This window comes from Ornithorhynchus anatinus, chromosome 5 (genome assembly GCF_004115215.2).
Source record: "Ornithorhynchus anatinus isolate Pmale09 chromosome 5, mOrnAna1.pri.v4, whole genome shotgun sequence".
Lineage (NCBI taxonomy): Eukaryota > Metazoa > Chordata > Mammalia > Monotremata > Ornithorhynchidae > Ornithorhynchus > Ornithorhynchus anatinus.
In genome coordinates, this window is record NC_041732.1 from 31,411,590 (window position 1) to 31,435,807 (window position 24,218).

At 42.3% G+C, this 24,218-nt stretch overlaps 1 protein-coding gene across 1 annotated transcript in view; it reads left to right on the forward strand.

Moving 5' to 3' along the window:
* The first annotated feature begins 19,761 nt into the window (after positions 1 to 19,761).
* Positions 19,762 to 24,218, forward strand: part of LOC107547679 (disintegrin and metalloproteinase domain-containing protein 28-like) — a 63,012-nt gene continuing 58,555 nt past the window's right edge. Inside the window, exons 1-2 of the mRNA XM_039912204.1 lie at positions 19,762 to 19,887; positions 21,761 to 21,879. Of these exons, the coding sequence (XP_039768138.1) occupies positions 19,836 to 19,887; positions 21,761 to 21,879 (171 nt within the window). The 5' untranslated portion in view covers positions 19,762 to 19,835. The remainder of the gene's footprint in view (positions 19,888 to 21,760; positions 21,880 to 24,218) is intronic.

Consider the following 24,218-nt stretch of genomic DNA (forward strand, 5'->3'; position numbering starts at 1 on the left):
AGATGATCAGGTTCGGTGCAGTTCATGGACTTCACAATTTTAATCCCCATTTAACAAAAGAGGTAACTGAGGCACAGAGAAGTTAAGTGATCACCCAGCAGATGAGTGGTGGAGCCTGAATTAGAAACCAGATACTTCTGACTCCCAGGCCCATGGTCTATCCATTAGATCATGCTGCTGCCTGGATCATTTTTCTACAAAATTGTTTAGTCCAAATTTCTCCACTCCTCAAGAACCTCCAAAGGTTGCCCCTCTACCTTCACATAACGTCTTACCATCAGTTTTAAAACACTCAATCCCCTTGCCCCCTCCCACCCTGCCTCCCTGATTTCCTACTCTAACCCAGCCTGCATGCTTCACTACTGTAAGGTTAACTTACTCACTGTACCTCAATCTCTTCTATCTCGATGCTGAACTCTCGCCCACATTCTGCCTCTGGCCTAGGATGCCTTCCTTCTCCATATCTGACAAAGACTCTCCCCACCTTCAAAGTCTTATTAAAAGCATACCTTCTAAAAGAGGGCTTTCCTAACTCTTCATTTCCTCTTCTCCAAATCCCTCCTGTATCACCCTCGCACTTAGATAGGCAACAATTATTCACCCTTCCCTCTGCTCCATAACACTTGTGTACATATCCATAGTTTTTTTTCATATTAATGTCTGTCCTCCCCTCTAGACTGTAAGCTTGTTGCTATATTGTATTCTCCCAAGCATTTATTATAGTGCTCTGGACACAATAAACTCTCAAATACAATTGATTTAATGATTGGAAATGTGACATTGGAGAACTGTGAAGGGAGGGATGTGGTTTGGCAAGGTAACATGGCCTTAGTGGAACTAATTTGGGGCCAGGGAGTCAGAGGACTTGGATCCTAATCCCAGCTCTACAGCTTCCTGCTCTGGGACCATGGGTGAGTCATGTTACGTCTCTGGGCCTCAGTTGCCTCATCTGTAAAACGGGGATTCAAAGTCTGTTTTCCATCCTAATAAGACTGAGCGCACCATGTTGGACAGAGACTGTGTCCAGTCTGATTAATTTGTATCCACCCCATTGCTTAGAACTGTACTTGTCACTTAGTAAGTGTTTAACAAATACCATAATAATAATGAAAAACTTTTAATGAGGGATGATAATCAATATCAGAGGAAAGGTGAGAGCAATGGACCCAATGAGGGAGAATTGAGAGCGAAGGTCAGTTAAAAGGTTTGCTTGGGAGGTTCAAAGCTGATGAATTAGAATGTAGGAAGAGAAGAAAGCAGGAAATTCCCTAGATAGGAGGCAATCAGCTGATAGTCTTGAGGTGGCTGAACACTTGAGAGTTTTGGGGAAAGTAGCATTGCCTGGTGGATAGAGCACAGACCTGAGAGTCAGAAGGACATGGGTCCTAATCCGGAATCCTCCACTTGTCTGCTGTGTGACCTTGAGCAAGTCACTTCACTTAATTGTGCCTCAGTTATCTCATGAGGCCTGTGAGCCTCATGTGGGATATGGACTGTGACAAACCTGATTAGGTTGTATCTAACCCAGTACTTAGTACGGTACTTGGCACATAATAAGCACTTAACAAATGCTATTGAAAAAGCAAGAGAAAAAGCCTTGGACAGTCAGGGCAACTATTGAGTGATGAAAAGAGCAGAGATGGTTGATGACTTATGTGTTAATGGTATAAATTTGGGAGATGTGGATTTGGAGACTTAGGATAAAACCGTAGAATCTAATAGAATATTCCTTTTTACAACGAATCTGTTGACAATTTTGCTTATTTCAACGTTGCACTCATCAAAAACTAGGCTTGATTATCAGTAAGCCATCCACTCTCAATCAATCAATGGTATTTATTGGGTGCTTGCTCTGTACAGAACACTGTACTAAGCACTTGGGAAGGTTCAATTCAATAGAGTTAGAAAGTCTACAGGGAGAGGCAGACATTAAAATAAATTCAGAAAGGGAAAATAGAGGAGTATACGGGTATGGACATTAAGTTCTGTAAGGCTGGGATAAGTACCAAAATGCTCAAGGGGTACAAAGCCAAGTTCATGGGTGATTCAGAAGAGAGCTCAGAGAGTGAAGTGAGAGTTTAGTCAGGGAAGACCTCTTGGAGGATATGTGATTTTAGGAGGCCTTTGAAGGTTGGGAGAATGGTGGTCTCTCAGATATTAAAGGGGAGCAGTTTTAGGCTAAGGGGAGAATGTGGGCAGGGGGTCAGTTGACCTCATCTCCTTGCCCATTCAGGTGAAGATGCAATTTTCATCAGCAGAACATTAGATTTTTTTTTAGTTCCAGGAGACACTAACTTAATTTTTAAAAATAGAAGCACAAGCAACACTGTAAAATAAGTTCCAAATTAAACCCTCTTGCAATATCTCAGAAGAAACTTAGAGCCTACCTGTTTGGATAGAGACATTCTTCCTTCAACACAATAATTTGGCTTCTGCCAACTCCATATTATCCTTAAATCATGTTATTAACAACTGTTTCAATGGGATTTAATTGACCAGAATGGAAGATGTTTCCAAAAAAATTAAAACACCTTCCATCACACCTGACAAAATTGAAGGTTGAAGGGGCAAACCTAAAGTTTTACCTTAGATATAAAATTAAGTTCTATAAGGCTAAAACTTGAAGTGAACTATTGTACTTCATTTGTTTCTCTGACATTTTTCCTACACTCATTAGCATGAACACTTCACAGGAACCAATTTGCACTTTCTAATTTTCAAAAGCTGTGATTCGTTCTGATTATAGGGTTGCTACAGATGCTGTCACTGCTCAAAGCAGCATTCCGGGCAGAACTGCATCTCTTTACACCAATTCACACCCATTTTCCTGTCTTCTTCCAATGTGACATATTCAAATTATGCAATGAAAGCACATGTTTTAGCAGAAATGACTGGATGGAAATACAATAGTGGTTACGATAAGTACTACCAAGGGAATGAATTAACCAAAATGGGAAGGGGCTCTTTACGGGCTGTAAAATCAGATAATTTGGGAGGGAGGGAATATTAATGGAAAATACTTCATCTCATACTGTTTGATTTTGAACTCTGGGAACAAGCAGGAGGAACTTACTATTTAAGGGAACTGTTGACCACAGCAAATATAACTTTAATTTTCCTTGGGGGAAAAACACCATCATTTGTCCACTAATGATATGACTTTAGACAAATGTGTGTTTCATGATGTACCTTTCAGAAAGAAATCTTGATTAAAGTATGCACATGTAAAAGGATTTACAGCCCTTTAATCAAGCCATAAAACTATTTTGGTTTTGGTCCAATCTCATAGCATCAACCACCAACAGTCAACATTTTAAATACTTAGTCTTTTCAGCTGTTCTTGAAATGTTTTGTTTGACCTTTGAAAAAGGAACAAGGGATGAATTATATAATTTAATCATTTTTTCAAGGTATTTGTTAAATACTTAAGACGTGCCAGACAGTGTTCTAAACACTGGGGTAGATACAAAGTAATCAAGTTGTACACGGTCCCTGTCCCTACATGGGGCTCACAGTCTTAATCCCCATTATACAGATGAGATAACTGAGGCATAGAGAAGTGAAGTGACTTGCCCAAGGTCACATAGCAGACAAGTGATTAGAACTCACATCCTTCTGACTCCCAGGTTCATGCTCTATCCACTAGGTCACACTGCTTTTCAGATCAGAATCTCCCATATTTGGAAATGTAAGTGTCAGAATTCAGTGATAGCTTTCAACTCTTTCCTTGAGGGAAATTCTTGGGGTGTTGATGGGATTTGCTAGGGACAGGCTGGCAAGTACCAAAGCAGCATGGCCTAGTGGAAAGAGCACAGACTTAGGAGTCAGGGGACCTGGGTTCTAATCTTGGCTCTGCCATTGGTTTGCTTGTCTGCTTAAGTGTTTAGCACAGTGCTCGATACAGTAACTGCTCAATAAATACCATTGAGGATGATGTTATGTGAACTTGGGCAAATCAATTAGCTTCTCTGTGCCTCAGTTACTACATCTATAAAATGGGGATTAAGACTGTGAGCCCCATATGGAACATGGATTGTGTCCAACCTGATTACCTTGTATCTATCCCAGCACTTGTACAGCACTCTATGCTTAACATATACTATTAAAATAAGAAGCCTCTTTATTCTTCTGACTAGTGGCCAATTCAAAGAAGTTGCTGAATCTAAAAATGGTTTGTAATTATCCTGTTATGTCTTCAAAGGTGTGTATAGTAGTCAGTGAATACAAATTTCTATCATGCATAATTAAAGGACGTTTGATGATCCTCTAAGTCTATTGCACTGGGAGAGTTCCTTGGAGGATTGGATTTTCACTCTGATATAAGCTTCAAACTTCCTTGTTGTATCCTCAATGCATCTTAGTAAAATAAGTTAGATGGGTTCAGACCACGTAACCAGTTCTCTTTTATCTCGTTGATATAGCTGGCTGAATCAGAATTGGAAGTCAAGACCCCTTTTCAATTCTGATTCAGCCAGCTATGTCAAGGAGTAATGTTAGAATCTTGATCAGTTTATCAACCTTTGTATTGGGCTAGAACTAGCTCCTTTACAAATATTGGACAGGAACTCCTTCTGAGGAGCAGCATCGTCTAGTGGAAAGAGCATAGGCCTAGGAGTCAGAGGACTGGGGTTCTAATCCTGGCTCCACACTTGACTGCTGTGTGACCTTGGGCAAGTCCCAACTTCTTGGTTTCTCAATTTCTTCATCTGTTTTACCTCCTATGTAGACTATGAACCCTGTGTGGGGAAGGGACTATGTCAAATCTACAAATACTGTATCTACCCCAACAGTGCTTAGCACATACTAAATGCTTAAAAATACACGGTTAAGTATAGGTTCGTGTTCCCAAATAGGTTTCATTAAGGTCAAAAAGAAACAAGACTGGTCTTCTGGATTAATTGTGTGCCTGTTATTGACTGAGCCTATATTTGCTGTCTTCTCACCAGAAGGGAGCCCCAGTATTGGCCTATGACCAAGACTATGTCAATCATTCAATCAATATTTATTGAGTGCCTACAGAGTGCAAAACGCTGTACTAAACACTTGGGAGAGAACAAAAGAAGCAAAACACACATTCTCTGCTCTTGTCCAAGAGGACTCTCCTGATTAAGCCCTTATTTAACATACTCCCTGCTCCTTGCACGTAGCTCTGTAACTTTTAAACACTTGATATTCTTCCAACCCGAAACCCCACAGCACTTATTTATATATCCGGAATGCATTTCATTGTCTGTTTTCCCCTCTAGACTATAAGCTCCTCGTGGGCAGGGAACATTCTGTATATTATACTATATTATACTATATTATACTATTATACAGTACTCTCCAAAGCTCGCCACACAGTAAGCACTCGGTAAATACCACTGATTAATTGATCAAGGAGTTTACAATCTAATCAAAGAGTTCCCAAATGAACAATATTTTCATATAGTGGGAACAGGAGGGAGAGCATGTGTGAAATCAGTAGAGTATGAATATATCAGAATGAAATACAATAATCAAATGTAATAGTAATAATGAAATTTGTTAATCACTTACTATGTGCCAACCACTGTCCTGGGCTAGATATAGTACAATTAGATCTGACACAGTCTCTCTTCACTTGGGACTCACATCTAGGCAAGAGGGAGAATAAGTATTAAATTCCCATTTTGCAGATGAAGAAACCGAGACACCATGAAGTTGGGACTTGCCCAAGGTCACACAGAAGGCAAGAGTGGAGCCAGAATTAGAACCTAGGTTCTCTGACTCCCAGGCCCATGCTTTTTCCATTAGGCAACTCTGCTTCTAATATGCAATAGAACACACAAAAGAAGTGTTGAGGATTGGCATATATAGATAAGCACTGTGTGGCTTAGTTGAAAGAGCATGGGCTTGGGAGTCAGAGGATGTGAGTTCTAATCCTGAGTCTGCCACTTGCCTGCTGTTTGACCTTAGGCAAGCCACTTCACTTCTCTGTGCCTCAGTTACCTCATCTGTAAAATGGGGATTGACTGTGAGCCCCAAGTGGAACAAACTGATTACCTTGTATCTACCACAGCGCTTAGAATGGTAGCTTGGCACATAGTAAGCATTTAACAAATACCATCATTATTATTCCCCTTTCAGATTGTGAGCCCCTTGTTGGGTAGGGATTATCTCTGTTGCTGAATTGTACTTTCCAAGTGCTTAGTACAGTGCTCTGCACACAGTAAGTGCTCAATAAATTCAGTTGAATGACTGAAATAAGGGTGGATTGAAAAGGCTTGACAGGTTGGAAATGAATTCAACCAATCAATGGTATTTATTGGGCACTTACAGTGTGCAGAGTGCTGTACTAAGTGCTTGAGGGCATACAACAAAACAGAGTTGGTAAACACATTGCCTACCCACAGCAAACATATTGCCTAGAGGGAGAGGGCTTCTTGGGGGAGGGCTTTAAAGATCATATTTTTCTGGCAGATTTTGTGGGGAGAGAGTTCTAGGCCAGGGGAAGAGAGTGAGGAATCGGGGCTGAGACAGTAAAGAGTGAGGCAGAGCAAGAAGGTGAGTTCAGGGAGAACAACAAATGTGACCCTGGGATGTAATGAAAAGAACAGATCCGAGAGATGGCGAGAAGCTGGAAAACATCCCTGTAAGGAGTTTTTGCTTGATGCAGAATTTGCCCAAAATAACACAATTTAATACCAGTCTAAAAGTAGAAAAGCGTATTATTTCAGACAACTGCAACAACAAATTGGCTGTCACTCTTTCATCTCACTGTTGCTTCTTCCCCCAGATGACCCTCCACCCCGAGCTGACTGGCCCATTACTTCATCTGGTGAACTGCTGACCTTCTCACTGACCCACAAGCATGCGTAGGCAGATTCGTTTGCCTCATGATGAATCTCCATATCTGCTATTGCTGATCATTCCCTAAAATTCCTCATTAACCACAGCCCACGTAGGCCAAAGTGGCCTCCTCCCTCATCTTTTTACCCTACTCCCATCAACCCCTGCCTCTTCCCTTTCATCAACTTTTTTTTTTTACCTTCTATCATCACCCCTCTCAGGCAGTTCCCCTTAATCTGATTTTTTCCAGATAACTTCTCTATGATCACACAGAATGTAAACATCTTAACTTCCTTATTTTATTATTTTCTGCTGACACCCTTTTTGGGGGGTCACGGAGCTGGGGAGGAACTCTTGTGGGTGTTTGCTTTAAGAATCTATTGAATCCCTGCAGTTCTTTTATTCCTGTTGTCATACCACAAACCGTATTTCTGCTATAAGCCTTACCCTAGAGGGTTCTAATAGCAAAACTCTCCAGGAGAACGTATATGCAGTACATATTTCCATAATATGACTTTCATCGAGAAATTTTAGTGTTACTGTGTCAACTAATTATCTGATTAGCTTATATGCAATGAATGCAGTTCTTATTTTTTTATGTCATCTGTTAAATGCTAATTATGTGCCAGGCACTGTACTAACCGTTGGGTTATATACCAGCTAATCAGGTTGGATATAGTCCATGTCCTACATGGGGCTCATGGTCTTAATCACCCCCATTTTAAAGATGAGGTAACTGAAGAATAGAGAAGTTAATTGATTTACTCAAGATCACGCAGCAGAAAAGTGGCGGAGCCGGAATTAGACCGTAAGCCCGTGCTCTATCTACTAGGCCAAACCGCTTCCTTGTTAAAAAACTACTCTTTCGATCACATAATTCTCCTTATTAAGCAACTGTTATTTCCATTATGCACTTCTCATTAAACAACTGTTAATCCAAGGCATCCTGATGTGATGTTTCATGATACAATTGTTATTTTCTCCTTGTTTAGCATATTTCTTTATGCTATGGTCTATACACTCCAAAGTTAAGTCCCACCAATCTTGGTCATCTGGTAAAGCTTATTGGGATGAGGTAAACAGTTTTTAGGAACAATTTTTCTAGCCTCCTGCCCCATTCGCGTGTGTAAACTCAGCTGAGCGGACACTCAGATGCTGACAAATGCTAATCTGATTCTTCAGCCTAGAGAGGCTAGTGTTCCAGGCTGCCTACTTGCAAACAAATTTTTTTAGACTGTCTCATTTTCAGTAGATCCATGCGTTTGAAATTTTCAGCTAGTAGGGTTGCAGTGTTGCCTAGTGGAAAGAGTATTGGTCTGAAAGTCAAAGGACCTTGGTTCTAGTCCTGTCTCTGAGACACAGAGAAGTTAAGTGGCAGTTTCTTCATTTGCAAAATGGGGATTAGTCAAAACGGGGCCCAGTCTGAGTCTCTCGTATTTAATCCACTACTTCTCTGTGCTTCAGTTATCTCATTTGTAAAATGAGGATTAAGACCGTGAGCCCTGTGTGGGACAGGGACCGAATCTAATATGAATATTTTATATCTACCCCAGCACTTAGTACTGTGATTGGCACATAGTAAACACTCAATAAATACTATAAAAAGAAAAAAATTAAAAATCCCCTCAACATATCCTGTGCTACTAAAAAGTGGATCGGGTGGCAATATGTTGTTAATAACAATAATAATAATGATAACTCTAGTATTGTTAAGTGCTTACTATGTGCCAAGCACTGTACTAAGTGCTTTAGGTCAGTACAAGATACCCAGGTTGGACACAGTGAGTGCTACATAGAGCTTACAGTCTTAGAAGGGGCTCGCAGAGTAAATACTAAGCAGCCACTTCTCCTCCTGAGCAAAATCCTCCTTAAAGCAAATTCACCTAATGGCACTCACCACAGTGCTGTCTTGAGTTGTTACTCCCATTACTTATATTAATATCTGTCTCCCCCTCTTGACTGCAAATTCGTGGGCAGTCAGTCAGTCAATCATATTTATTGAGTGCTTACTGTATGCAGAGTACTGTAATAAGTACTGGGGAGAGCACAGTACAGTAATAAAGAGACACATTCCCCGCTCACAATGAGCTTACAGTCTAGAGGGAGGCAGACATTAATATAAATAAGGGAATATGTCTGCCAACTCTGTTGTACTGGACTCTCCCAAGCACTTAGTACAGTGCTCTGCACACAGTAAGTGCTCAATACAAACAATTGATTGACTGCCAACAACATTCTAGACAAATACAGGGCGAAGGCATGAGTTATGACAGAACTGAGGGAATGTGGTATAGCATATATATAGTATAGCTAATACAGCATCACTTCATTAATAATAATAATTATATTAACTGTAGTACTAAGTGCTGGGTAGATACAAGATAAACAGGTTGGTCACAGTTTCTGTCTTGCATAGAACTCACAGTCTAAAGGGGAGGGAGAACAGGTATTGAATCTTCATTTTGCAGATGAGAAAACTGAGGCACAGAGAAGTTAAATGACTTGCCCAAAGTCACACAGCAGACAAGTGGCAGAGCTGGTATTATAATTAAGGTCCTCTGACTCCTAGGCCCATGATCCTCCTACTAGCTTCACTGGACCTTGTTTATCCAGGTTGGGCAAATCATAAAGCAGCTCATGAACTCCCCTCCTGCTAGGCCATCCCCATCACCTTCGTATCCCAAACACCCACTACAGCCCTATCTTACCTTCGGCTCAAGCAGCTCCCAATAATCTTAGCTACACAAAGTCATAAGAGGGGAAAGGCACCATAACCCCCAAAGTAGTGGTGTGATTTGAGTATGCTCCCAACACGAAGTTCCCCAAGCAATCCCACTCAGATCAATCAATTAATATTATTTATTGAGCACTTACTGTGTGCAGAGCGCTGTACAAAGCACTTGGGATAATGCAATATAATAGTTTCCAGCCCACAACAAGCTTTTAGTCTAGAGAAGCAGCATGGTTTAGTGGATAGAGCATGGGCCTGGGAGTCAGAAGGCCATGGGTTCTAAGCCCGGCTCTACCACTTGTCTGCTGTGGGATCTTGGGCAAGTCGCTGTACTTCTCTGGGCCTCAGTTCCCTCATCTGTAAAATGAGGATTGAGACTGTGAGTCCCACGAGTGACAGGGAATGTGTCCAACCTGGTTTGCCTGTATCTATCCCAGTGCTTAATACAGTGTCTGGCATATAGTAAGCACTTAACAAATGTCATAATTGTTATTAGTAGTAGTAGGAGATACAGATATTAAGACTGTGAGCCCCACATGGGACAGGGACTGTGTCCAACCCTATTTTCTTTTAACCACTCCAGCACTTACTACAGTGCCTGGCACCTAGTAAGAGGTTAACAAATACCATTGTAATAATAATAAATAAATTATGGATATGTAATTAGGCACTGTGGGCCTGAGGGAGAGGTGAGTAAAAAGGTGCAAATCCAAGTGTGAGAGTGATGCAGAGGGGAATGGGAGAAGAAGAAATGAGGGCCTAACGGGAGATGGCTTCTTGGATATGTACCTTCAATTAGGCTTTGAAGGTGGGGGAGTGTTCTACTGTCACATATGAAGAGTGAGGGTGTTCCAGGCCACGGGCAGGATGGGAGTGAGAGATTGACGGTGAGATCAAGGTACACTGAGTACGTTGGCATTACTCAGTGTGCGGGCTGGATTGCAGTAGAAAGCAGTAACATAAGGAAGGACAACATGATTGCTTTAAAAACAAACTCAAATGCCTTTGAAATTAAGGAAGAATCAATCAAATAAAATAAACAAAATGCTGTGTGATGTAATGTGGAGGTCTGTATGCGAAGTATCTTCCCTTGGTGATCCCATCAACTTGAATGATTCGAACACACATCTCCCCTATTTTACTGAAATATCGCCCATGATGTAGCTATTCGTGTTACTGCGGCAAAGTGCGGTAAAGCACTTGAGATGCGTGAGCCCTAATCCCAATCCCACTTCTGATTTTCAGTATGGCTTTAGACCATCACTGGTTTGAGGGAAAGTCTCAGGACTGGGAATCTTGGGATCTGGGTTCAAGCTCCAGCTCCTCTGCCAGTCTGCTCTGTAACCATCTTTATAGGCCCCAGTTTCTTCATTTATGAAATAGTCATAAAATAGATTGTGAGCCCCATGAAAGTCAGGGACCGTGTCTGATCTATAAATTTGTAGTGACCTCAGCACTTAGCACATAGTAACAACTTAAAAATTACCATAATAAAAAAAGTACCATAGTTTCCCGATCTTAAGAAACGTTCTTCACTTGAGTGCCTGTTCACTGTTAAGCAAGGGAAGCCGTCTTGCTTTTGATCGTGGTAATAATAATAATAATAATGGTGGTATTTGTTAAGCGCTTACTATGTGCAGAGCACTGTTCTAAGCGCTGGGGTAAACACAGAGGAATCAGGTTGTCTGTCCCACGTGGGGCTCACAGTCTTATTCCCCATTTTACAGATGAGGGAACTGAGGCACAGAGAAGTTAAGTGACTTGCCCACAGTCACACAGCTGACAAGTGGCAGAGCTGGGATTCGAACTCATGAGCCCTGACTCCAAAGCCCGTGCTCTTTCCACTGCGCCACGCTGCTTCTCTATGCCACGCTGCTTCTCAGATACTTCTCTGCTTCTCTGGTACTACTCAGAGAGCTCAATTTTCCCTTGTGGTCAAAGCAGTACAGTTTCTTGGTTTGCAAAGAATTTCTTCCCTATTAATCAACCGATTCATCAATCAGTGGTATTTACTGAGTGCTTATTCTGTGCAGCGAACTGTACTAAGCACTTGGGAGAGTGAATACAATACAACAGAGTTGGTAGTCAAAGTCTTTGCCCTCAAGGAGTTTATGATCTAGTGGAGTAGACAGACATAGAAATAAATTACAGATAGGGGTAGCGGTAGAGTCTATAGAGGGGAAAGTATCATTTAAAGGATACAGAACCAAGTGCATAGGTGATATAGAAGGAAGAGAGAATTGGGTTTAGAAATGAGGGTATTCAGAGAAGTCTTCTTGGAGGAGAATGATTTTCGTATGGTTTTGTAGATAAGAAGGGGGTTGAACTGTCGAATATGAAGGAAGAGGGAGTTCAACCAGAAGGATGCGAACAAGTGGTTGATAGCAAGAGGGATGATATTGAGGTTTTGTCTTTTGCTGTTGTCATCTCTGATCCAAAGCAATGTAATTGACACATCTCTCACAGAACGCCTCACCTCCATCTGCACTCATTCTGGTAGTGTATCCATAGAGTTTTCTTGGTAAAAATATGGAAATGGTTTATCATCGCCTCTTTCTGCACAGTAAATTCGACTCTTTCCCATGCCACTGCTGTCCAGCACAGGTGAATTTTGACTTGTAACAGATTGCCTTCCACTCGCTAGGCACTGTCCAGGCTAGGAATGGAATGGATATGCCTCTGTTTGACTCTCCTTCCCTTAGTCAAGGCTGTTGGAATACTGGAAACTCTCCAGGTGCGCCCTTCAGAGGGGCGAGATCGAGCTATAATGTTGGAGGAGGTATAAAGTGTGTGGGAGGGTTGTAGTGAGAGAGGAGTGAGGTTAGGTAGGAGGGAGAGCTGACTGAGTGCTTTCAAACCATCCGTGAGGCATTTCTTTTTAATGTGGAAGTGAATGGGCAACATTGGATGTCTTTGAGGAGTGGGGCACCATACACAGAATGACTTTTTTTAGAAAAATGTGAAATATGCATGGGGGGCGGGGGGTGAAGAGGCTGGAGACAGAGAAGCCTGCGAGGAGGCTGATGCAGCAGTTGTAGGATCAATGAATCACATTTATTGAGAGTTTACTCTGTGTGGGGCTCTATACTAAGCGCTTGGGAGAGTGCAACACGACAATAAAACAGAGCACATTCCCTGACAAAACAAGCTTACAGTCGAGAGGGGGAGACCGACAGTAATATAAAATAATCAATTATGGTAATGTGTCTAAGAGCTGTGGGGCTGGGCTATACTGAGGGAATAGGAAAAAAGGAAATGAGGGCATAGAAATGAAAGCCCCCTGGTGGAGATGTGCTTCCAGTAAGACTTTGAAGATGGGGAGAGTAGTTGTCATATAAATAGAGTGGACATTTCAGGCAGGAGGCAGGAGATGGGCAAGAGGTCAGCAGTGAGATAGATGAGATGCAGATACAGTAAGTAGACTGGCATTAGAGGACAGAAGCTTGTGGGTTGGGTTTTAGTAGGAGAGTAGTGAGGTGAGGTTGGAGGAGGTAGGAGATTGAATGCTTTAAAGTCAACGGTAAGGACTTCGTCTTGGATGAACAGGTGAGTGGGCAACCGCTGGAGGTTCTTCAGGAGTAAGGAAACATGGACTGAATGCTTAATGTAGAAAAATGATCCAGGCAGCAGAGTGAGGTATGGCCTTAGAATGGGGACAGACAGGAAGCCAGCTGATACAGTAATCTAAGTGGAATAGAATAAGTGCTTAGATTAACATGGTAGCATTTTGGATGGAGAAGAAAGGATGAATTTTAGTGATGTTGCGAAGGTCGAAATGACAGGATTTAGCGATAGACTGATTATGTGACTTGAATGAAAGAGAGGCTCTCCAGCTCTGATCTCTCTCCCTCTCTGCACTCACATTTCCTCTTGCCTTCAAGACATCTCTACTTGGATGTCCTCCCATATCCTCATGTTTAACATGTGCAAAACAGAACTGCTTATCTTTCCACCCAAAACCCTGTCGTCCCCATGACTTTCCCATCACTCTAGACGGCACCACCATCCTTCCTGTCTCACAAGCCCATAACCTTGGCATTATCCTTTCATTCAATTCAATAGTATTTATTGAGCGCTTACTATGTGCAGAGCACTGTACTAAGCGCTTGGAATGAACAAGTCGACAACAGATAGAGACAGTCCCTGCCGTTTGATGGGCTTACAGTCAAACCGGGGGAGACGGACAGACAAGAACAATGGCAATAAATAGAGTCAAGGGGAAGAACATCTCGTAAAAACAATGGCAACTAAATAGAATCAAGGCGATGTACAATTCATTAACAAAATAAATAGGGTAATGAAAATATATACAGTTGAGCGGACGAGTACAGTGCTGTGGGGATGGGAAGGGAGAGGTGGAGGAGCAGAGGGAAAGGGGGAAAAGAGGGTTTAGCTGCGGAGAGGGAGTAGAGGGAGAAGACAACAGCGTGGCTCAGTGGAAAGAGCACGGGCTTTGGAGTCAGAGGTCATGGGTTCGAATCCCAGCTCGGCCACTTGTCAGCTGTGTGACTTTGGGCAAGTCACTTCACTTCTCGGTGCCTCAGTTCCCTCATCTGTAAAATGGGGATTAAGACTGTGAGCCCCACGTGGGACAACCTGATTGCCCTGTGTCTACCCCAGAGCTTAGAACAGTGCTCGGCACATAGTAAGCGCTTAACAAATACCAACATTATTATTAAGAGGAGCTCAGTCTGGGAAGGCCTCTTGGAGGAGGTGAGTTTTAAGTAGGGTTTTGAAGAGGGGAAGAGAATCAGTTTAGCGGAGGTGAGGAGGGAGGGCGTTCCGGGACCGTGGGAGGACGTGGCCCAGGGGTCGATGGCGGGATAGGTGAGATAGAGGGACGGTGAGGAGGTGGGCGGCAGAGGAGCGGAGCGTGCGGGGTGGGCGGTAGAAAGAGAGAAGGGAGGAGAGGTAGGAAGGGGCAAGGTGATGTAGAGCCTCGAAGCCTAGAGTGAGGAGTTTTTGTTTGGAGCGGAGGTTGATAGGCAACCACTCGAGTTGTTTAAGAAGGGGAGTGACATGTCCAGATCGTTTCTGCAGGAAGATGAGCCGGGCAGCGGAGTGAAGAATAGACTGGAGCGGGGCAAGAGGGGAGGAAGGGAGGTCAGAGAGAAGGCTGACACAGTAGTCTAGTCGGGATATAACGAGAGCCTATAGCAGTAAGGTAGCCGATTGGGTGGAGAGGAAAGGGCGGATCTTGGCGATACTGTAAAGGTGAAACTGGCAGGTCTTGGTAATGGATAGGATGTGTGGGGTGAATGAGAGAGACGAGTCAAGGATGACACCGAGATCGAGGGCCTGAGAGACGGGAGGGATGGTCATGCCATCCACGGTGATAGAGAAGTCTGGGAGAGGACCGGGTTTGGGAGGGAAGATGAGGAGCTCAGTCTTGCTCATGTTGAGTTTTAGGTGGCAGGCCGACATCCAGGTGGAGACGTCCCGGAGGCAGGAGGAGATGCGAGCCTGAAGGGAGGGGGAGAGGACAGGGGCGGAGATGTAGATCTGCGTGTCATCTGCATAGAGATGGTAGTCAAAGCCGTGAGAGCGAATGAGTTCACCGAGGGAGTGAGTGTAAATGGAGAACAGAAGAGGGCCGAGAACTGACCCTTGAGGAACTCCAACAGTTAAAGGATGGGAGGGGGAGGAGGCGCCAGCGAAGGAGACCGAGAATGACCGGCCAGAGAGGTAAGAGGAGAATGAGTAGAGGACGGAGTCCGTGAAGCCAAGGTGAAATAAGGTATGGAGGAGGAGGGGATGGTCGACAGTGTCAAAGGCAGCAGAGAGGTCAAGGAGGATCAGAATGGAGTAGGAGCCATTGGATTTGGCAAGAAGGAGGTCACGGGTGACCTTAGAGAGAGCCGTCTCGGTAGAGTGGAGGGGACGGAAGCCAGATTGGAGGGGGTCTAGGAGAGAATGGGAGGGAGAATGGGAGTTGAGAATTATCCTTGAGTCCTCTCTCTCATTCAACGCACTTATTCAATCCATCATTAAATCCCATCAGTCCCACCTCCACATCGCTAAAATCGGCCCTTTCCTCTCCATCCAAACTGCTATCACATTAATAAAATCACTCATTCTATCCTACCTGGATTGCTGCATCAGCCTCCTTGCTTAACTCCCAGCCTCTTGTCTCTCCCCGCTCCAGTTCATATTTCACTCTGCTGCCCGGATCATTTTTCTACAGAAACGTTCAGGACATATCACCCCGTTCCTCAAAAAAACTCCAGCGGTTGCCCATCCACCTCAGTATCATACAAAAAGCCTCACCATGGCTTTAAAGCACTCTTGTACCTTGCCCCCTCTTACTTCACCTGGCTTCTACAACCTAGCCAGCACACTTCTCTCCTCTAATGCCAACCTTCTCACTGTCTTTCCATCTCACCTATCTTGCCGCTGACCACTAACTCACATGCTGCCTCTGGCCTGGAATGCCCTCCCTCCTCAAATCAGACAGACAGTTACTCTATCTCCCTTCAAAGTCTTATTGGGGTGCATCTCCTCCAAGAGGCATTCCCAGGTTAAGACTCTCCTTTCTTCTTCCACTCCTTTTGCGTCTCCCTGACTTGCTCCCTTTGTTCTTCCCCCCTCCCAGCCTCACAGCACTTATGTACATATCTGTAATTTACTTATCTGTATTGATGTCTGTCTTCTCACCCCCAAGATTGTAAGCTTGTTGTGGGCAGGGAATATATCTGTTCGTTGTTGTATTGTACTCTTTCAGGGGCTTAGTACAGTGCTCTGCACACAGTACATAGAGGCGATAGTTGAAGTTCTTTTGAGTGAATGAGTTCTCCAGGGGAGTGCGTGTAGATGGAGAACTACAGCCACGGTTAAGGGGTGAGAGGCAGAGGAGGAGCCCACAAAAGAGATTGCGAGTGAGTTTCCAGAAAGATAGGAGGGGAACCAGGAGAGGACAGCAACAGTGAAGCTGAGGTTGGATGATGTTTCCGGGAGAAGGGGGTATTCAACAGTGTTGAAGGCAGCTGTGAGGTCGAGGAGGTTTAGGATGGAGTAGAGGGTATTGGATTTGGCAAGAAGGTGATCACTTGCAATCTTTGAGAGGGCACTTTCTGTGGAACAAAGAGGAAGGAAACCTGACTAGAGTGGGTCAAGGAAAGAATTGGAGGAGAGGAACTTGAGAGAGCAGTTGTAGACAACTCAATCAAGGAGTTCAGAGAGAAATGGCAGGAGGGAGATGGGGCGATAACTGGAGGGAGCCGTGGGGTATGACAAGTATCCCCCTCTCTCCTCCCAGATTCTTCAACAGTAACCAGATAATTGCTAGGCCGCTAAAGCAAGCTGTGTTCTACACTGCCTGGTCCAGGTTGTGACTAACATCCCCACCTCCTGCATTCATGAATCTTTAAGGAGGAGAAGTCATTGAGAAGAGGGCAGGGAGGCAGGAGAGCACAACTTGAAAAATGTGAGGTGTATGTGGTTACCAGCTCTGCTCCTGCCCATGACCCTAAATAATCCTATGTCATTCAGGCTGCGCTTTCACTTAGAGGTGTGATTGTACGTGCCTGCCTCTGTATGTGTGTGTGTATGTGTGTGTGCACATTTGTGCAGGCACGCACATGTATGCTTGTGGTGGGGGTATTAATAATAATGATTATGGCATTTGTTAAGCACTTACTATGTGCCAAGCACAGTTCTAAGCACTGGGGTAGATTCAGTGTAATCAGGTGGGACACAGTCCCTACCCCATATGGGGCTCCCAGTCTTAATCCCCATTTTACAGATGAGGCAACCAAGGCACAGATAAATTAAGTGACTTGCTGAAGGCCACACAGCAGACAGGTGGCGGAGCCGGGATTGGAACCCACGACCTCTGACTCCCAAGCCTGTGCTCTTGCCACTAGGCCATGCTGCTTCTATTCCACACTCTCTACAGAATCCTTCTGCTTTACTGTAGACTAGGCCTCTCTGTGGTAATTATGCTCCTGAGAGGCTCAGTAAATGCCAAGTGAGGTTGAAAGTTTTGTCCCTTACTTTGTTCTTTGATAATGTCCTTACGGAATAGATTCACTCAGAATCTGCCTGGTTGAGTGAACCATCTCCTTGACTGTAGACACTCTAGAAGACTTCTAACAATCCCTTCCAGATCTATGACTCTGGGATTTCAATGACTTCTGCACCATTTAGTTTTTGGATTCACTGTGGTTTTGGTCCTGAACTTTCTCATCTTTTCAGATGTTGAGAAGAAGAAATATTATAAAGAATTTACAGAGAAGCCCAGGGGAAATGGGGTGGAGGTGGGTAGATTTCAGTATTTCTAGGATAGAGAGCACTTTAGAGGTGAAAAGTCTTACTGCACAAAATTGGAGTCAATTAAGTTTTCTTTTTTAATGGTACTTGTTAAGCACTTACTCTGTGTCAGGCAGTGTACTAAGCACTGGGAGAGATACAAGATAATCAGATTGGACAAAGTCCCTGTCCTACATGGGACTCACAGTTCAAGTGGGAGGGAGAATAGGTATTGAATCCTCATTTTATAGATAAGATAAGGGAGGCACAGAGGTGTTAAGTGACTTGTCCAAGGTCACACAGCAGACAAAGAGCAGAGGCAAGTGTAGAACTCAGTCTTCCAATTCCCAGGCCTGTGCTTTTTCCATTAGGCTATGTTGTTTAACTTGACATTATTCAGATCTTCTCTCTTAATGTACTCTGACAAGGAAGCTAATGTCCGTGGTTGTATTTAGGGGAGAAGGAATTGCGGTCAGATTTTTTTTAGGAAAAATTTTCAAATTCAGTGTTATTACAAGTATGGTCATAAGTACACCCTACCTTAGTTCTATACATAGAGCTTTCTGAACATGCTAATTCTAATCCCCTCCAGATGTATCTTGAAAACTATTTTTTTCTAGAAGTCCCATATTTCAAATTGAGATACCACATGCAAAAATACAGAATACAAATTAGCAAGAATCAGCACAAAAAAGCTTTTAACAGATATTTTAGTTTATGATCTAGTCTGGCATAGACCATGATAAATTGACATTTCAAGTAGGTTTTTATTTTTCTGAACCATTTAAATCTGTGTTCCTATTTACTATAAAGTAATTTCCCCCTTCATGGAAATCACTCACCTGTCAAATCTGTAAGCCACACCCTTTCTCACTTTCAAACCCTCTAGAAATTCCTGTGACTAAATGCCCGTCTTCCTGGCCATATTACCTCATCAACTACATTAGCTCTAAAGTGTAAATATATTTATTTGTTATTTAATTACTCACTTATATTTGTGCTGTACCCTTTGTATCTCTTATTACTACATTTTTGTAAAAACACTTACCATGTGTCAGACACTGTTCTAAGGGCTGGGGTAGGTCCATTTGAATCAAGTTGGATGCAGTCCTTGTCTCATTTGGGGCTCACAGTGTAAGTAGGAGGGAGAAGATGTATTTAATCCCCATTTTACAGATGAGGAAACTGAGGCACAGAGAAGTTAATTGACTAGCTCAGTGTCACACAGCAGGCAATCTAAGCCAAGATTAAAAAACCCAGATCCTCTGACTCCAAGATCTGTGCTCTTTCCATTAGGCTACTAGTCTTATGCCTACTATACATTTGATCATTTATGTCCATTCTCTCCCCCATAGGATTGTAAGTTAATGGAAGGCAGCGACTTTAATTTTCACTTCTAACCTTTTTCTGGTTATCACACTTTCAATTAAATACACTCTGTCAATATATTCTCTTAAAAAAAAAGCTTTAACAGTAAGAGGGGATTGGCCAAGAAAGACTTCAAGGACTAAAAATTATTCTCCACATTAAGATTTCTAGAGAATTAAATCCATCAATAGAAACAATAGGTCATCGGTCATCAATCCATCAGTTGTATTAATTGAGGGCTTAGTCTGTGCAAGGCACTGTACTAAGCATTTGGGAGAGTACTAACCAGAATATAACACACACATTCCCTCCCTACAAAAGCTTAATGTCTAGAGGCGATTTGAAAATTAACCTAGATTCACTCTGTATTTGCTATTATTTAACAAAATAAACCTCAGCAATAACATCCTGCAGAAAGTTTCAGGATATCAGTGGGGGATCAAAAGGTTTGTAGCTAGAGCTTCGTATCTCAAGTACCTCTCAAGGACCAGGGAAGACTCTCAAAGCAGTTCTCCATTGTTTCTTGGAAGTTGCTCAATAAGATTAAGAAATATCTCATTACGTTTGGAGAGCAATAAAGATACAGAATTTGTCCTTTCAGTTCAGTTGAGAAGTGAAAGCAGACACAAAAGCAGAGGGAGCACTTTTGGAAGGACCTGAAGCTTCTCTCCTATCCAACATGCTTCCTATATTACTTTTTGCTGCTGTTTCACTCATTTCTCATACTCAAAGTAAGTACCCAAAGCTACTAAATGGAATATTGGACAGCTGTCCTTGTTTTTCTTGAATTTTGCATTTCTTCTTACATTGGGCATTTAACTGAACATCAGTTGTTTTTGCTTCAGGTAATCATCAGAAATCCATTGCCAATGATGGGGTTAGCACTGGTAGCTTGGCTTTGGCTGTAGCGGGGGATAATATTTTAAAATCACAAGTGAATTGGGAAATTTGAAATTCTGTAATGCTTAACCAATCCCTCAGTTAGTAGCAGTAGATTATAAATTCCTTGTGGGCAGGGAATGTGTCTATCAACTTTGTTTTATTGAACTCTCTCAAGTGTGTAGTATGGTGCTCTGCACAGAATAAGAGCTTCATAAATGTGACTGATAGTGTTATTTTGTAATGTCAATTTTAGGACAAACTCTACAATCAATCAGTGGTATTTATTGAGAGCTTCTGCATGGGTTGGTAGTCTGGATCCTGTCCACAAGGAGTTTATTATCTAGTGGGGGAGATAGACATAAAAATAAATTACAGGTACTGGAAGCAATAGAGTAAAAGACTATGCACATAAGTGCTGTGCGGTTGAGATGGGGTGAATATCAAAGTACTTAAGGAGTATGAACACAAGTACATAGGCGGGGTAGAAGGGAAATAGGATGGGGAATTGAGAGGTTAGTTAGGGAAGCCTTCCTGGAGGAAGTGTAAATTTAGTAGGACTTTGAAGATGGAAAGAGTAACAGTCTGCCACATATGAAAGAATAGGGAGTTCCAGGCAGGAGGGGAGGTGGGAACATTGGGTCAGTGGCTAGAGAGACAAGATCGAAGCACAGTATGTAGATTTGTGTTAGAGGAACAAAGTGTGTAGGCTGGGTTGTAGTGGGAGATGAGTGAGGATAGGTAAGAGGAAGAGAGCTGATTGAGTGTTTTAAAGACAATGGTGAGGAGTTTTTGCTTGATGCAGAGAAGGATGGGCAACTCCTGGAAGATTTTCAGGACTGGGGAGATATGGGAAGAATCAAGTCTAATAGCCATCTCTTGGCTCTTATCCTAGTATTATAAACTGGACCAATCTAATATGCAACGTGTTGTTCGGTGTTTTATAAACTTTTGGTCTCTTTCTTTTTTTGTGTTCAAGACTTCCTTTAAAGCATCTTTCAGACCACCAGGGCTTCCTTGGCTGGAACAGTTCATGCATAACTCGCATCTACCGTAGTTGGTAGACCATTGCTTGACACATAGAAAGTGTCTAACAAATGCCTTAATCATCATTTTGCTAAGAGCTTCACTAGCTCTTTTAGTAAGTGCTAAATGAAACTAGTTGATTTAGTAAGTGCTAATGCCAATATAAGCAGGTTAATAATTTCACAGATTGGAAATCAAGGGCTGTGTAGTTTTACACTCTTGAGGCATTAGAAATCATTTTCCTGGAGTAATTTTCATTCTGACATGGTCTTGAAAAATGCTTTGTGATTTCTTCTGTTCTCGGATTGTCGGCTTGAGGTGAGTTTCCAAATGAATTACTGGGTCTTGAACCATTCTCCCCTCTGGTTTAATTGTGAGCAACAGAATGGTCAAGGAATATTTCACCCCTTTATGTCCCCCTGCACAGTCCTAGTATGCTCATTCATTTTACTTGGTGTCCAAAACAAGAGTGTGCTTCAGGTGATCATAGACCTTACAATGATTTTCCCGAAGTCATCCCAGCCTTCATTGGAAATAATGCAAATCATATCTCAAAATATCTAATAATTGTGACAATAATTATGTTTTTATAAGTGCTTCCTTTGTGCCAAATACTATGCGAAGCCCTGAGATAAATTCAACTCAATCCTACAAAGTCTCTGTCCCAACAACTCTTTCCTCTCCTTTTTTTTTTCCTAGTCAGTGCTATCAGCGAACTTCCAGGGGCAAAGCAGTATGAAGTTGTTTTTCCTCAAAAACTTCATACCTTGCACAAAAGAGATGTAAAAGAGGCAGAGGAAGAAGCTAACAACAAAGAGGTAAAGTTTGTGATGCTCAGTAAAGATTGTTTGATGTCATCATAAGGTTTTGTGAATGAATCAGAAGATTTGACCACAAGAAATGTGAAAGAAAAATAGGCTCTCTATTAACAGAGGTTTTCTGTGATGCTTATTTCCCATAAGAAATATCATTTGTTGAAGGAGATGTCCAAGTGTCATCAGCACCATCCCCAAAAGCAATCTTAGAAACTCATAACAATTGAGATTTATAATAACTGTGATTTTTTTAAGCGCTTACTATGTGCCAAGGACTGTACTGAGCACTGGAGTAGAAATGAGATAATCAGGTCTCATATGGGGCTCACGATCTAAGTAGGATCTAACAATCTAACAGGTAATGAATCCCCATTTTATAGATGAGGAAGCTGAGGCACAGAAAAGTTAAGTGACTTGCCCAACGTCACACAGCTCGTATGAGGCAGAGCTAGGATTAGATCCCAGGTCCTCTGATTCAAACTTCTCTGTCTTTTTGACTAGGCACACAGCTCCTCCTGTTGAAACATCCACTCTCTTCCTTGTTAACCTGTTGAATTAAACAATTATTGCTGTGAGGACATTTTTCCTTCTACGCAATTCTCATTTTTGACCTAGTGGAAAGGGTACAGGCTTGGGAGTCAGAGGATATGGGTTCTAATCTTGACCTTGCCATTGACCTGCCATGTGACCTTGGGCAAATCATTTCACTTCTCTGTGCCTCAGTTCCCTCATCTGTGAAATGGGGATTCAATATCTGTTCTCCTTCCTACTTAGACTCTGAGGCTAAGTCTTAGTTCCTATGTGGGACCTGATCAACTTGTATCTACCCCAGGACTTAGTACAGTGCTTGTCATAAGCACTTAATAAATACCATTATTATTATTGTTGTTGTTATCATTATTATTATCACCATCATCATTATTACCTACCCTCTCATAAAGGCTGTCCGATCAGACTTTCTGTCTTCAGTGGAGACAGAGACAATCAGAAACTTCTCAGCCTTCTCAGTCTTTCTTGGAATTCTGTAGCCCAAGTTCCTTTCGGAGGTCCTGCTTTTTAACACAATTTTCACCCTTTGTTTCCTTCATTTAGAATTTATTTCAAAGTGTAAATTGTTGAATGCAAAACTTTATCTTGATAAATTCTGAGCACAGTGGTTTATCGGCTCTGACGTCGTATTTTTGTTATTGACCCTGATAATGGATTGATTCTTTACATAGTAATTTTGTGTTCACTCTTATTTAGCTTGTAGTCCTCCCTGTGATCCATCACAATGCTCCCAGGTCATTTTCTGTTGAACTATTCGAGCGAGGCTCTTCACATATTGAATGTGTAGCTTTTTTTTCCCTTAACCCAAACACTATATTTAACTCCCATTGAACTTTCACCTGGTTTGATTGATCATTTACCTGAATCTGTCCTGGCCAAACTGCATTTTATTGCTTTCTCAAACTCTTCAATCTACGCTGGAAAAATGAGTAAATTGAACCAACACATCGCATTCATGGCATTGATTGTCTACTGAGTGTGAAGTTCATGCTAAACCCTTGGATTTGTACCCCTTTAACACTTTGATTCTCACCCCAGCTCTATAGAACTTATTTACATATCTTTATATTCTGCCATTTCCCCTATTTGTAACATATTTTAATGCCTTTTACTGTGTCTGTGATCTCCTTCTAGACAGGAATTGTGTCTACCAACACTATCAAGTTGGACTCTTCCAAGTGCTAAATACAGTGCTCTGCACACAGGAAGCACTCAATAAATACCACTGAGTGATTGGAAGAGTGCAGTGGAAGCATTACACAGATTCCCTGCCCTCAGTGAAATTATATATATATGTATATACATATTATTGTTGTATTATATATTCATTCTACAGGGCTATAAAAAACTTACAAGAGGGAAGAGATTGCATAATTATTGGCCTATACATCAAACTCTCTGTGCCTCAGTTCCCTCATCTGTAAAATGGGGATTAACTGTGAGCCTCACGTGGGACAACCTGATTACTCTGTATCTACCCCAGTGCTTAGAACAGTGCACATAGTGAGCGCTTAACAAATACCAACATTAACTCACCAACCTTCTCCTTTGCCTTTCCTCTAGACTCATTACCAACTTTGTTATATTTTACTCTCCCAAGTTTTTAGTACAGTGCTCTGCACACAGTAAGCACTCATTAGATACTATTGATTGTTTACCTTTCTGCACATGGTGCTGCCATTGTATTCAGCTTCCACTGTAACTGGTTTGTTGGTCAGTCAGAACTCTAGGTCTACTAGCACTTGAAGTGCTTAAAGATTTTCCCGTCTCTATTTCCTAAATCTCAGTGTTAG